Below are 15,746 nucleotides of genomic sequence, written 5' to 3'. Positions count from 1 at the left end.
CTTGCTCTACCGCCACAGGGGACCGTGCTGGACGCAGGCAGCACACACTCCTTACCCACGTAACACACGCGGTTTTGAAACCAGCTGTTTACTTAGCTCTGTCATTTATATGTTCTTTTTTGGTGTGTCTGTTTCAGATTCCACCCCCCCCTTCTCCCTCTCCATCTCCGCCTTTACCATCAGAGCTGCTGTCCATTTGAACATCCTTGGAGCGCAATGAGGGTAGGAGTCCCTGACAAGGATGTCGCACACCTAAAGCCCCAGCTCAAGCTCGCCGGTCATGGGACTTTCAACTGCAGAGAGACTGTCTCCCTTAAAAGAGATGCCATCTCTGGGAAAAGCAGAAAGGACCCAGGTTAGCATACTGGTCATCGATGCCATTGTTGGACACGATGCCACAGGATAGTCAGGCACACCTGCGTCTTATTCAGCACGCTAATATCACCTTGTATGTACAAGTAACAAGTAACGTTTGGAAGAGAACACTGGCCCAACCCTCACACATGTAGCAATTCCTGCCCATAGTCAGGCGATCCGATCCGTATACGTTCTAATTCCCACCCTGGTTTAAGGGGATGATACAATGCTTCTCTTTCCCTTCCCAGATCATGATACACTGTTGACTCTCCTGGGAGACAATGCGTGATGTTTAGTAATGGAAACAATAGCACAGGCCTCCCGAATAAAGGGAATGAATCATCCCATTTGGGAAGTTTTCTCCGGGAGGCTCTCTGTTCCAGGGGCCCGGACCTACACGTCTCTGGACAACCATTGTCCCTGGTGGCTCTGCCTGGAAAGTTACCGGTAATTTCTACGAGATAGCAACAGGCGTTGGACAAGAGATGTTCAATAAACATCAACTTTGCCCTTGAAGTTGATCAGGGGAAAAAAAAAAAATCACATGAGTCTCGGCCAGTATTACCGATAGGCTTTGCACGTCTTAAAAGACATAAAACCTCTGTACTTTCGGTCTCAGACTTGCAAAGAAGTAAGTGCATGCCCATGGGCTCCTGACTTTGCATTCTTTATCCTTAAGATGTGTCTTCCTGGGGCTCTATCTATGGACTTACAGCTGTTAGCACATCAATCAGAAAGCGTTTAACACGCAACAATAAACCTTCAACAGCCCCATTTGGCTGCGTTTCAGAGGTCTGACCCTTCTCCAGTAAATTTCACAGATGTCCAAGGGAGCTGTCCAGATGTTCACACAAGCAAAACCAACCCTCCCCGCCTCTAAATTCAGCTCTGAAGACACCTAGGGAAGGAGTAAGCCCCCGGGAACGATAGCTCTCGTAAGAACCGGACCCCCACTGAGATCAAAGCCTCAAGCCTGGGCACGAAATGACAGCTTTTCAACACCAAACGGGAGACAACAGTCAAGCGAGTGAGTTATGACCCTCGATGGGGAAGGATGAGCACACAGGCCCCCAGGGACAGGCGGGCTGTCGCTGTGAGTCCCGGGCAAGGTTTGGGAGGCGGCTGGGCTTTGCACACGGGAGAAGATCAATCTTTCCCCAAAGTTCACGCGTGCCTCTCCTGCATACACCAGAGGGGGCGTGAGTCCACGATCCAGTTTAACTCATGAAACATGGCAAGAGCCAGCCAGGGGCTGCGTTTGGGTGGAAGGAGAAACGGAAGCACTAGAAATAGAGTGAAGAGCGCTGGGGTGAACTGACACGTAGCTGGGGCGGGGTGTCTTCAGGGGCTCACATCAATGGCTCTCCCCGGACACCACTCATTCGCACATCCGTGAACAAGAATCACCTGCAGCGCTATCTGCTTGCTGCCGTCAACAGAGCAGGAAGACACCCAGATAACCTAGAAGGGTGCGAGAGAGGGGACATCTCCTCGTCTCTTCAGTTGGCCTGTTTTCCATCATTTTTACTGGCTTTAACAATGGCACATGGACATTGGATTTTCAGTACTTGTCATTTATTTTGACATGGTCCCTTTTTTTTTCTTTTTTTTTTTACAGAGACAGAGAGAGAGTCAGAGAGAGGGATAGATAGGGACAGACAGACAGGAACGGAGAGAGATGAGAAGCATCAATCATCAATTTTTCGTTGCGGCACCTTAGTTGTTCATTGATTGCTTTCTCATATGTGCCTTGACTGCGGGCCTTCAGCAGACCGAGTAACCCCTTGCTCGAGCCAGCGACCTTGGGTCCAAGCTGGTGAGCTTTGCTCAAACCAGATGAGCCCGTGCTCAAGCCGGCGACCTTGGGGCCTCCAACCTGGGTCCTCCACATCCCAGTCCAACACTCTATCCACTGCGCCACCGCCTGGTCAGGCTTGACACAGTCTTACTCTCATTCACCACGCATCCACGCAACTATCCTCGCAAGATGACTAGAAATGCCCCATACAAGATGCCAGCAGCTGCCCAGGTGTCAGTCTGAGGACATCACAACCGTCTTTGTCATGACACAGACTGCAGTTGTGTAGCGTTACTGTGGTTTGGCGAGTGTGACTGCGCAGGCGTGGAAGATTGTGGAGCTGCTGCAAGTGGGCAGACCCAGCTAGCACCTGCGTTTGTACAGCCCGGGAGCTCAGAATGGCGGCAACATTGTTACATAGTTCCGGAGATGAAAAAAGCATGGCGACAAGGGAAAACCAGATGAAATTCAAATGTCCGCACCCACAAGTTAAAATCTGATGAAATTCAAATGTCAGCACTCACAAGTAGAATCTGATGGGAACACGGCCATGTTCCTTCACCCACCAGGGGGCTGCCGGCTTCCCGCCACCCACCAGTTGTGATGACAAAACATGTGCCCTACCAGAAACAGATGTCCCCTGTGGAGCAAGCGTGCCCCCTGGTTAAGAACCAGGAGCCTAAACCTTTGCTAGACAACCTGTTGCTGCTGCGTGTCAACTAGGAGGTGGGTGGAACTAATGACTCTTGAGTTCACAGTGCTGGTTTCGCGATGCAGAAATCAGCACCAGGGAAAAAGCATAGATTTTCCCAGTGAATGACAGGTAAGCACGCCAAGTTACGCAGACACACAATGGATTATATCAGGGATCCCCAAACTACAGCCCGCAGGCCGCATGCGGCCCCCTGAGGCCATTTATCTGGCTCCCGCCGCACTTCCGGAAGGGGCACCTCTTTCACTGGTGGTCAGTGAGAGGAAGCACATTGACCATCTCATTAGCCAAAAGCAGGCCCATAGTGCCCATTGAAATACTGGTCAGTTTGTTGATTTAAATTGTTCTTTATTTTAGGCCCTGGCCGGTTGGCTCAGCGGTAGAGCGTCGGCCTAGCGTGCGGAGGACCCGGGTTCGATTCCCGGCCAGGGCACACAGGAGAAGCGCCCATTTGCTTCTCCACCCCTCCGCCGCGCTTTCCTCTCTGTCTCTCTCTTCCCCTCCCGCAGCCAAGGCTCCATTGGAGCAAAGATGGCCCGGGCGCTGGGGATGGCTCTGTGGCCTCTGCCCCAGGCGCTAGAGTGGCTCTGGTCGCAACATGGCGACGCCCAGGATGGGCAGAGCATCGCCCCCTGGTGGGCAGAGCGTCGCCCCTGGTGGGCGTGCCGGGTGGATCCCGGTCGGGCGCATGCGGGAGTCTGTCTGACTGTCTCTCCCTGTTTCCAGCTTCAGAAAAATGAAAAAAAAAAAAAAAATAAAAAAATAAATAAATAAATAAATTGTTCTTTATTTTAAATATTGTATTTGTTCCCGTTTTGTTTTTTTACTTTAAAATAAGATATGTACAGTGTGCATAGGGATTTGTTCATAGTTTTTTTATATAGTCTGGCCCTCCAACGGTCTGAAGGACAGTGAACTGGGCCCCTGTGTAAAAAGTCTGGGGACCCCTGGATTATATACTACTTTACGCCCAAAGGTAATGCAGTCACGGTGGACTCTGGGAGGGGAAAAATGCGATTGTATGCAATATGTTTTCACTCATTCACTGATGACAAAAATGAGCAACAACTCTATGCTAAACAGCATGGTGGGGTCTGAGGACACCACGGGGCACAAGGGGAACACAGTCTGTGCCCCCCACCCCAGACCTGACTCTCTGCTGAAGGACGAGACGGACTCTCGGCAGACGACGGAATGAATGACTGTGCAATGTCAGGTGGCAGACTGGGATGTTCCGTGACCTTGGGAATGGGAGAAAGGTGGTCTGAGAAGGTCTGGCCAGACAGGAGGACGTCAAAACGGTAAGGTAGACAGCAGCACGCCTCAGCTCAGGCGATTCGGGCTCCTTCCAGCGCCCACGTGGGGCCGGAAGAGACGCCGGCGGCTGGCCCGGGTAGGGGGTGACGGCAGGTTGGACTGGGGCGGGCAGGGTGGTGAGCTGGGGAACAAAGGTCGTGTTTTGCAGGGACGCTGAAGGCAACAGGCCTCACAGGTGGTGGCCCGGATGGTTAGAAAGTGTGTGATTGCTGTGAACTATTAACAAGCCTTATTCTTCAACTTGTATTCAAAAAGTTACGTCAACATTATTTCTGGGGGGGGGGGGGTGTTTTCTTCCTATTCTTTCTTCTTGTTTATTTGTTCGTTTTTTACTCTTCTGTGCCATATTTTTTTTATTAAGATCTTATTTATTCATTTTAGAGCGAAGAGGGAGAGAGAGAGAAGGGAAGAGGAGCAGAAAGCATCAACTCCCACATGTGCCCTGAACAGGCAAACCCAGAGTTTTGAACCGGCGGCCTGGGCGTTCCAAGTTGATGCTTTCTCTCCACTGCGTCACCACAGGGCAGGCTGTGCCAATATTTATTCAAAATGCATTCTCAGGTTGTTGACTTCCATGCAGCGCAATGCAGGGAACAGCCTTTCAAACTTTAGGACGCCTCTACCAATTCTCTGAGTGACCCCGGGACCGTTATCGACTGTGTGTGTGTCCAAATTCCCCTCCTGGTAAGTGACATTCCCATCTCTCACTGCTTACCCCGTTCACCTGAAGATTAAGAGGAAATGCCTACAGGCTCTTCATGAATCTTAAAAAATTTAAGAAAAAGTTTAATAAATACAAAAATGTATCCATCTGCAAATGTATCCAGTGATGGTCAAAGCCAACAGGGAAGATTCCTTCCCAAGGGTTCAGTTTAAAAGCAGCCCTTAAATGGATGTCAGTTCCATAGCACGTGACTCACACATAAGGTTCCTTGTAAGATTCCTTCTGAAGGGTGCAGGCTAAACAGCCCTTGAAGTTACCTCCGCTCTGCAACATTGTCCAAAGTTTCCGCTGGAGTCAGCTGTGCCTCACCGATCAGCCCTCGTTTTCCGGCTAAGGGCTACATTTCTTCACTTGTGCAATTCGGTGCCAGGTGTCAGCCTCCATCCCTCCCTCACAAACACGGCTGCACAGTGTGCAGGCCCAGAAACCGCCAGGCGTTTTCAGTAGGATGTGTTACAAAGTAGCTCAGACTTGACAGAGGCGCTAGCGGCCTCGTGGAAGAGAGACAGAGGCCCAGGCAGGTCAGAAAGAAGGATAAATCGAACGACATGAAATCAGTTGAGGGGATCGTCTTCCATTACCGTTTGAAGCGTGTAAGGAGAATGCGTCTGGTCAGCGGAACGAGGAGAAAGAGGCGCTTCCATGACAAGTGGCACTGATTGAATGTGTAAAACCCAAGTAAGACAAAACTGGGCAGACACCCTGTTTAGGAAATCACTCAGCCTCATGGCAACAACGCCATAAGGAAATGGCCCATCGGGGAAGTGGTCGGAGAGGCAGAGATAGACAGGGACAGACAGACAGGAATGGAGAGAGATGAGAAGCATCAATCATCAGTTTCTCGTTGCGCGTTGTGACTTTTTAGTTGTTCATTGATTGCTTTCTCATATGTGCCTTGACCGCGGGCCTTCAGCAGACCGAGTAACCCCCTGCTGGAGCCAGTGACCTTGGGTCTAAGCTGGTGAGCTCTTTGCTCAAGCCAGACGAGCCCGCACTCAAGCTGGCGACCTCGGGGTCTCGAACCTGGGTCCTTCCGCATCCCAGTCCGACGCTCTATCCACTGCGCCACCACCTGGTCAGGCGAGGTTTTATTTTTGATAAGCTAAGCAGATAGTCTCTTTTGATTATGCCTTGTTACTAAAAATAACACTAGAAATAAAAAATTAATAATAAAAAAAAAGAAATGGCCCAAACGTCCAGCTGAAGGACAGGTACAGTGCCCACCACCCTGGGAGATGGCTGCACGCCCCCCCACCCCAGTGAATGCCTGATATTGGGGACAATACCAAACCCAAACCCTCTAAGCACTGTGCCTCTTCCCGTCCACACTGACCTGCGGTACCGCTGAATTTATAAACGGGCCGCCGTAAGAGATCCACCGCAGTAACTAACAACGGAAGGGAATGGCTGGGACAGAAGACTATAGTGAAAGTGATGTGAACTTGGTCCGCAGCTCTGACAACCCATCCGATCATCCGGATGGCTCCTGAGGCGCCCAGGGGCGGAGGGCGCTGGACGAAGGGACGATTCCTGGGCCCGGCCGGCCCGCCGGCAGGGAGGGAGGGAGGGAGGGAGACAGGTCGATACTTCAGCAGAATCGGGACGGCACAAAATTTAAAATGCATAAATTGTGTGTTTCTGCAATACTCTGTTTAATATGTTCAGACCCGGGTTTACGGGAGGTAACTGAAACCGTGTATGACTGACTAACTGGGTACGACAAGAATATAATAGGTACCAGAAACTGTCTTTTCAGACACGAGACCTATGATATTATGTAAAAAGGGTCATAAAGCAGACATTTCATTTCTGCCCAGGAGCTAGAGAGTCAGGGCAAAGCAAAGCTTATTTTCGCCAAATTCTTTCACGTTGATGTACACATAAAAATTCTGTCCTATTTTTCATAACATTGGCATCTATTAAATGACACAGTGCGTGCGTGAATGTGGGAATGTATCATCATAACAAAGGTATAGGGTTTAGGAATGGTATTCTGCAATCATTTACTTGCAGGAAATGTGTTTGAAAGAACTTTCAAAATAGCATGCTGTTCATAATGAGGATATTTGAGTATTGTGTACTGCTCAGATACAATTTTGGTTGTGAAATACAGAAACAATTCAATTTTAGGTGTAAAAGGAATGTCCACAAAACAAATTCCGTCAAACCCTACTACAATCCCAGAATGGCTCCAATGTTTTCAGCAAGTTGAAGCATCATTCATTTAAATAGCTAAATGTGAAAACCTACTTCTCGAGTGGGGCTGAAGTGAGTTCACATTGTGAGGTCTGGGAGCTGAGGCACAAATCTTATGCTCTTGAGAATATAAATGACAGCATTAGACTATGAGTGACCAACACGAAACACTCAAAATGGAAAAGAGACTGTTCACTTAAAGAAGCAAATTATTTAACCAGCAATGCTTACAGACAAACAAACTAAATACAAAATAATGTAGGTGCAAGTGAAATATAGTAAATCTTCTGGTCTAACAAAAAGGTGCTCATCTGTCAAAATTTTTTTTATTAAAGTTACAGAGTAAAGAGGTAGTAGATACAAATACCAATACACGTATCTTGATTGCGGTGATGGCTACGCAAATTGAAACTAAACAAGTGATAATACCCCATAGAAGTATACACACACACACACACACACACACACATTGTATCAATGTCAATTTTCTGCTTTTGATATTGTACAAAAAGCATTAAGTGTAATCATTGGCAGAAACTTGGTGCAGGGCACATGTGATTTTCCTGCACTAATTTGTGACTCCCTGTGACTCTATAATCACGCCAAAATTCAAAGGTTATTTAAAAAAAAAAAAGTATTGACACATACCTTAGAACACTGCTTGTGATTCTGACACCAAACCAAGGAACCATTGTTCTGCAGAAAGAAAAAGACACATTGACAAATTCAGTCATTTTCTCACGGCAAACTGCAAGCCCCCCTGTGTGTGCACGCACAGACTTTATAAATAGGTGTATCAACCAAGGACCCATGTGGCGTGGCCACTCGGATAGGCTTCTCTCTTCCTAAAGCAGAAAATGTGCTCGTATATAAGTCCAGCTTTGCCCTTGACTTCACGATGTAAACAAAGACAGACGAAATCATAAAGATTGCAAGCTGAGAGGGGAAAATGGGGTGGGTCCATAGAAAACCCAGTACAGGGGATTTTGACGTCCTGCTGGGAATAATTATTATCGAGCGAATGGCAGAGGGTTAAATACAATAGAGGATTGCAGCGGGGAGAAGTTCTGTGCAGGGCGCCCCTTGAATTAACTCCCCGTGAGGGTAGGTAAAAGCCCAAACTCTAACCACAGAAATGGAAGGAGACTGCCGGGCGTCTGCTCCTGCTCGCTCAGAGGAAGACCCAAATGAGAGAGGACCCAGCAGCCCATGCGTTCCCGCGGAGTCACAGAGAGGCGTTCCCTCAACCAACGTGGCTTCATCCTCAGCACAAATGTCCCCGCGCCATAAAACAAAGAGCTCGGCGGCCGTTGGAAAGAAGTATTTGGGGCCTCGCCCAGCACGCAGAAGAGAGGATTAAAACGGCGATGAATTCTTTTATTACTGAAGGGGGTTGTCTCGAAGCATGCTTGGGGAGATGAAAAGGATTAATCCAGGTAAAGTATTCAGCAAAATACTGGGAGAGTCCATTGCTGCTCCTTTGTTGGTCTGCCACCGTTACTGTATTTCAGCGAGGGGCGTGACCCTGGACGTACACTCTCCGAGGCTCCTGGCCATGACTGCTGCCCTTACTCACTCATCAGCGAGGCTCGGAAGGGGGCCCACCGGGGTCTTTCTCCCTGGGTGGCAGCAAGCCTGCCCTGTTTGCCCGTGTGACCAGGGGCCAACCTGCTAGTGTGTTACCTTCCGTTCCCTTTGGTTAGCCACTGTTGTTTCCTGTATAGAACTGTCTGCGTGTTTCACCATTGCTCTCTGAGGCTGTAGACACTTTCCTTGTCCGTTGTAGCCACGATTAGCACCCACTGGAGTGGAGCGCCACTTGTCCGTTGTAGGTGTTGGCTTTTGAATTTATTCGTGGAGTTTTTCCATGCAGAAATGTTGCATACACACACACACACACACACACATACGCTACCCCAAACATGCGTTTCCTTTCTCTTTGAGTCTGAGGTCTCTTGTTTTTCATAAAACAACGCCTCCCCCTCGCTACTCACACGTTTGCTCCATCAATCAGCGTTCCCCAATAGCATGCATGTCTACAAAGGACTTCTAAGAAGCCCGCCTAATGCCATCGAGGACGTGGATAAACCCCAGGTGAGCTCGGCCGCGGTGTTTACGGCAGGTGTGCACGTATCTGCTGCCTGTGCCGGGCTGCTTACCCGGCGTGCCCTGTGAGCAGGTGTGCAAAGGAAAAAGACAGGTCCTGTCCCACTGCAACATCCTGCCCCCGGGGGTTTAGCACTCAGTCGCGTCACAATAACCTTCACCACTTGACAACAAAAATGCAGGATCTGTGATCTGGGGTCTTGTCCTGGCTGAGAGCCCTCAGAGTGAAGAGTGGAGTCCGTCAAACAAGAGAGATATGAGCTCCTACACTCATCACTGGAAGCCCCCAGGAGGGATCAGAGGGAGGCGGCACTTTTGTTAAGTTGTAACAGCGACATCCCGTATTTTATTGGTTTTACTAGATCAAACATGAACGCCAGTCAATCCAGCGTTCAAAGAGTTGAGGTGAGTTCAATCGCCTGCCCCCAGACGGGATTTGAATGGCGTGTTCAAAGTTTCTCCATTTCCAGCCTTTTGACTTTTTTCCCCCCCCTCTTAAAGTAAAAATAATTCTTCAAAAGCTTCGAGTAAAGAAAAACACTTCATTCAGTTCAAGACAGCCCGCCAGGAGGGGATCGAGGTGAGGAGCACTGGCCGTCCAGTTGCGACCGTTTAAAACGAGAAGAGCGCATCCTGCCAGACCCCACAGTTTCTATGCTCTAACACAGGGGTCCCCAAACTTTTTACACAGGGGGCCACTTCACTGTCCCTCAGACCATTGGAGGGCCAGACTATAAAAAAAACTATGAACAAATCCCTATGCACACTGCACATATCTTATTTTAAAGTAAAAAAACAAAACAGGAACAAATACAATATTTAAAGTAAAGAACAAGTAAATTTAAATCAACAAACTGACCAGTATTTCAATGGGAACTACGGGCCTGCTTTTGGCTAATGAGATGGTCAATGTCCGGTTCCATATTTGTCACTGCCAGATGTAACAAGTGATGTGACGTGCTTCCGGAGCCGTGAAGCGTGCATCCCACGTCACTGGAAGTAGTACTGTATGTGAGCGATGCCATGCTTTGCGTCTCTCACTGACCACCAATGAAAGAGGTGCCCCTTCCAGAAGTGCGGCGGGGGCCAGATAAATGGCCTCAGGGGGCCGCATGTGGCCCGCGGGCCGTAGTTTGGGGACCCCTGCTCTAACATAAGCAGGTGTCCATGCAGAACACGAACAAGGACTCACCAATGTGCCGTTCCCGATATACACCAAGCTGTTGTCCAACGCAGGACAGAAAGAACATTTGACACTGAACTCAGAAACCCACAATAGACCGAACCTTTACCAATCAACCCTGGAAACTACAAACAATGAGCCATTACTCGCATTTTATTTCCACATGAAATGTATGTTTTTAACACATAAAAGCTGCGATGAAAATTTAAATTAACTCATTTTTTATCCAGAATGTTTTCTTTCCTATGAATATGCAACCGTGGGAGAATGTATTTGATTTCATTGTTTATTATAAAAATGTTCTTTTCTTTTTTTTTTTTGTATTTTTCTGAAGCCAGAAACTGGGAGAGACAGTCAGACAGACTCCCGCATGCGCCCGACTGGGATCCACCCGGCACGCCCACCAGGGGGCGATGCTCTGCCCATCTGGGGGGTCGCTCTGTCACGACCAGAGCCACTCTAGCGCCTGGGGCAGAGGCCATGGAGCCATCCTCAGCGCCCGGGCCAACTTTGCTCCAATGGAGCCTTGGCTGCAGGAGGGGAAGAGAGAGACAGAGAGGAAGGAGGGGGGGAGGGGTGGAGAAGCAGATGGGCACTTCTCCTGTGTGCCCTGGCTGGGAATTGAACCTGGGACTCCTGCACGCCAGGCCGACGCTCTACCACTGTGCCAACTGGCCAGGGCGTTCTTTTCTCTCATCAATAAAATCAGGCGTTTCCTATGTCTTCAACGGCAGCTAAAAGACAGAGGGAGTCAAGAGGCTAAAACTGAAACGGGCATTTCCGTGGTTCAAAATATGGTTTGGGAAAAAAACACAAAACCTTTGTTACTGATCATCTCATCTGTATGCTTTCTTCAGGATATTTCTGAAGACTCTTACATGCCCAAGCCTCAGGAGAGAGGCCAATCTGAAAAGGCCATGCAGTGTGTGATTCAAAGTCTAGGACAGGGGTCCCCAAACTTTTTACACAGGGGGCCAGTTCACTGTCCCTCAGACCGTTGGAGGGCCGCCACATACAGTGCTCCTCTTACTGACCACCAATGAAAGAGGTGCCCCTTCCAGAAGTGTGGCAGGGGGCCGGATAAATGGCCTCAGGGGGCCGCATGTGGCCCGCGGGCCGTAGTTTGGGGATGCCTGGTCTAGGACGTCCTGGAAGAGAAGAATAAACTTGGGGACACTGCGAAGATCCATAGCTGTCGGGGTGCGGGGAGAGGGGGGGCCAGCGAGGAGATTTGGGGCGGTGGAACTGCTCTGGACGATACTGTCATCCGGAATACAGGTCATGACACATTCGCCCAGAGCAGGAGAGGACACAGAAGCGAGTGTGAACCCTGATGGAAACCATGGACTGAGGGTGACTGTGATGTGGGTGTCGAATCAATGTGGGTTTGTTGCTCACGACAGCTGCACCGCTCGGAGGTGGGGAGGCTGAGTGTGGAGGGCAAGGGCGTAGAGGGGACCCCTTTGTGTTCCTGCTCAATTTAACTGTGAACCTGAGAAAGGGTGTAATGAGGGCCCAGAAAGCCTGGGGTCTCCAGGCATCGATGTGACAGGCGAAGGCACCTTTCAAGGTCGACGTAAAAGCACATTCTTAGCCCTGGCCGGTTGGCTCAGCGGTAGAGCATCGGCCTGGCGTGCGGGGGATCCGGGTTCGATTCCCGGCCAGGGCACATAGGAGAAGCGCCCATTTGCTTCTCCACCCCCCCCTTCCTCTCTGTCTCTCTCTTCCCCTCCCACAGCCAAGGCTCCATTGGAGCAAAGATGGCCAGGGCGCTGGGGATGACTCCTTGGCCTCTGCCCCAGGCGCTAGAGTGGCTCTGGTCATGGCAGAGCGACGCCCTGGAGGGGCAGAGCATCGCCCCCTGGTGGGCAGAGTGTCGCCCCTGGTGGGCGTGCCGGGTGGATCCCGGTCGGGCGCATGCAGGAGTCTGTCTGACTGTCTCTCCCCGTTTCCAGCTTCAGAAAAATACAAAAAAAAAAAAAAAAAAAAAAAGCACATTCTTGCTTTTGTCCCCAGGAGCCAGCGGCGACATGAGTGAGACCGTCTCAGGCCAAGCACAGACAAAGCCGTCGGCATGAGGACCGCCGTCAGCTGCCCGGGGCGCAGCTCAGGGGCCCCTGTCGTGGGTGTCTGAAGGTAGAGGGGGCGGTCTCTGAGGCTAGGATACTACGCTCGGTTGTCCTGGCCACCAGCAGCACTGTGCCACCCGGGATAGCGGGTCCCCGTGAACATCGGGGCAGACCAGCAGTCCACAGTGACAAGAGACGAAGAGCAGAATGGAAACTGGGTGAAAATGAGAGCGGATGATGAGTTCTCGAAACCAGAAAACACCAGGACCCACGTCCTTGGATTGACAACCTGTGCTTTGAACAAAGCTCCGCCCAGCCTTGAGCCATCAGCCACTGTTCAGGCAAAGAACCGGCCTGTGTCTGCAGTGGGGACACCTGTCACCCCCACTGGATGGACCACGGGGCAGGGTCATTGCTGGCCAGGTAGCAGACGGGACAGGGAGTGAAGCTGTGGGTCACTGCTGGCCGGGTAGCAGACGGGACAGGGAGGTGAGGCTGTGGGTCACTGCTGGCCGGGTAGCAGACGGGACAGGGAGGTGAGGCTGTGGGTCCTGCTGGCCGGGTAGCAGACGGGACAGGGAGGTGAGGCTGTGGGTCACTGCTGGCCGGGTAGCAGACGGGACAGGGAGGTGAGGCTGTGGGTCACTGCTGGCCGGGTAGCAGACGGGACAGGGAGGTGAGGCTGTGGGTCACTGCTGGCCGGGTAGCAGACGGGACAGGGAGGTGAGGCTGTGGGTCACTGCTGGCCGGGTAGCAGACGGGACAGGGAGGTGGAGCTGTGGGTCACTGCTGGCCGGGTAGCAGACGGGACACATGGTGAGGCTGTGGGTCACTGCTGGCCGGGTAGCAGACGGGACAGGGAGGTGAGGCTGTGGGTCACTGCTGGCCGGGTAGCAGACGGGACAGGGCGCTGAAGCTGTGGGTCACTGCTGGCCAGGTAGCAGACGGGACAGGGAGGTGAGGCTGTGGGTCACTGCTGGCCGGGTAGCAGACGGGACAGGGCGCTGAAGCTGTGGGTCACTGCTGGCCGGGTAGCAGACGGGACAGGGAGGTGAGGCTGTGGGTCACTGCTGGCCGGGTAGCAGACGGGACAGGGCGCTGAAGCTGTGGGTCACTGCTGGCCGGGTAGCAGACGGGACAGGGAGGTGAGGCTGTGGGTCACTGCTGGCCGGGGAGCAGACGGGACAGGGAGGTGGAGCTGTGGGTCACTGCTGGCCGGGTAGCAGACGGGACAGGGAGGTGAGGCTGTGGGTCACTGCTGGCCGGGTAGCAGACGGGACAGGGTGCTGAAGCTGTGGGTCACTGCTGGCCGGGTAGCAGACGGGACAGGGAGGTGAGGCTGTGGGTCACTGCTGGCCGGGTAGCAGACGGGACAGGGCACTGAAGCTGTGGGTCACTGCTGGCCGGGTAGCAGACGGGACAGGGAGGTGAAGCTGTGGGTCACTGCTGGCCGGGTAGCAGACGGGACAGGGAGGTGAGGCTGTGGGTCACTGCTGGCCGGGTAGCAGACGGGACAGGGAGGTGAGGCTGTGGGTCACTGCTGGCCGGGTAGCAGACGGGACAGGGAGGTGAAGCTGTGGGTCACTGCTGGCCGGGTAGCAGACGGGACAGGGAGGTGGAGCTGTGGGTCACTGCTGGCCGGGAAGCAGACGGGACAGGGAGGTGGAGCTGTGGGTCACTGCTGGCCGAGTAGCAGACGGGACAGGGAGGTGAGGCTGTGGGTCACTGCTGGCCGAGTAGCAGACGGGACAGGGAGGTGAGGCTGTGGGTCACTGCTGGCCGGGTAGCAGACGGGACAGGGAGGTGGAGCTGTGGGTCACTGCTGGCCGGGTAGCAGACGGGACAGGGAGGTGAGGCTGTGGGTCACTGCTGGCCGGGTAGCAGACGGGACAGGGAGGTGAGGCTGTGGGTCACTGCTGGCCGGGTAGCAGACGGGACAGGGAGGTGAGGCTGTGGGTCACTGCTGGCCGGGTAGCAGACGGGACAGGGAGGTGAGTCTGTGGGTCACTGCTGGCCGGGCAGCAGACGGGACAGGGAGGTGAGGCTGTGGGTCACTGCTGGCCGGGGAGCAGACGGGACAGGGAGGTGAGGCTGTGGGTCACTGCTGGCCGGGTAGCAGACGGGATGGGGAGGGGACGCTGTGGGTCACTGCTGGCCGGGTAGCAGACGGGACAGGGAGGTGAGGCTGTGGGTCACTGCTGGCCAGGTAGCAGACGGGACAGGGAGGTGAGGCTGTGGGTCACTGCTGGCCGGGTAGCAGACGGGACAGGGAGGTGAGGCTGTGGGTCACTGCTGGCCGGGAAGCAGACGGGACAGGGAGGTGGAGCTGTGGGTCACTGCTGGCCGGGAAGCAGACGGGACAGGGAGGTGGAGCTGTGGGTCACTGCTGGCCGGGTAGCAGACGGGACAGGGAGGTGAGGCTGTGGGTCACTGCTGGCCGGGCAGCAGACGGGACAGGGAGGTGAGGCTGTGGGTCACTGCTGGCCGGGTAGCAGACGGGACGGGGAGGGGACGCTGTGGGTCACTGCTGGCCGGGTAGCAGACGGGACAGGGAGGTGAGGCTGTGGGTCACTGCTGGCCGGGAAGCAGACGGGACAGGGAGGTGAGGCTGTGGGTCACTGCTGGCCGGGTAGCAGACGGGACGGGGAGGGGATGCTGTGGGTCACTGCTGGCCGGGTAGCAGACGGGACAGGGAGGTGAGGCTGTGGGTCACTGCTGGCCGGGTAGCAGACGGGACAGGGAGGTGAGGCTGTGGGTCACTGCTGGCCGTGTTGCTGACTGGACAGGGAGGTGAGGCTGTGGGTCACTGCTGGCCGGGTAGCAGACGGGACAGGGAGGTGGAGCTGTGGGTCACTGCTGGCCGGGTAGCAGACGGGACAGGGAGGTGAGGCTGTGGGTCACTGCTGGCCGGGTAGCAGACGGGACAGGGAGGTGAGGCTGTGGGTCACTGCTGGCCGGGTAGCAGACGGGACAGGGAGGTGAGGCTGTGGGTCACTGCTGGCCGGGTAGCAGACGGGACGGGGAGGGGACGCTGTGGGTCACTGCTGGCCGGGTAGCAGACGGGACAGGGAGGTGAGGCTGTGGGTCACTGCTGGCCGGGCAGCAGACGGGACAGGGAGGTGAGGCTGTGGGTCACTGCTGGCCGGGTAGCAGACGGGACGGGGAGGGGATGCTGTGGGTCACTGCTGGCCGGGTAGCAGACGGGACAGGGAGGTGAGGCTGTGGGTCACTGCTGGCCGGGTAGCAGACGGGACAGGGAGGTGAGGCTGTGGGTCACTGCTGGC

General features: G+C 53.4%; 1 protein-coding gene across 1 annotated transcript in view; it reads right to left on the bottom strand.

The window, feature by feature from the left end:
- Nucleotides 1-15,746, bottom strand: part of ANOS1 (anosmin 1) — a 169,420-nt gene that overhangs the window by 122,262 nt on the left and 31,412 nt on the right. Inside the window, exon 2 of the mRNA XM_066250266.1 lies at nt 7,753-7,800. Coding sequence (XP_066106363.1) covers nt 7,753-7,800 — 48 coding nt within the window. The remainder of the gene's footprint in view (nt 1-7,752; nt 7,801-15,746) is intronic.

This window comes from Saccopteryx bilineata, chromosome X (genome assembly GCF_036850765.1).
Source record: "Saccopteryx bilineata isolate mSacBil1 chromosome X, mSacBil1_pri_phased_curated, whole genome shotgun sequence".
Taxonomy (NCBI): domain Eukaryota; kingdom Metazoa; phylum Chordata; class Mammalia; order Chiroptera; family Emballonuridae; genus Saccopteryx; species Saccopteryx bilineata.
The sequence above is the reverse complement of the archived record's forward strand: the minus strand, read 5'-3'. Positions and strand labels throughout refer to the sequence as shown.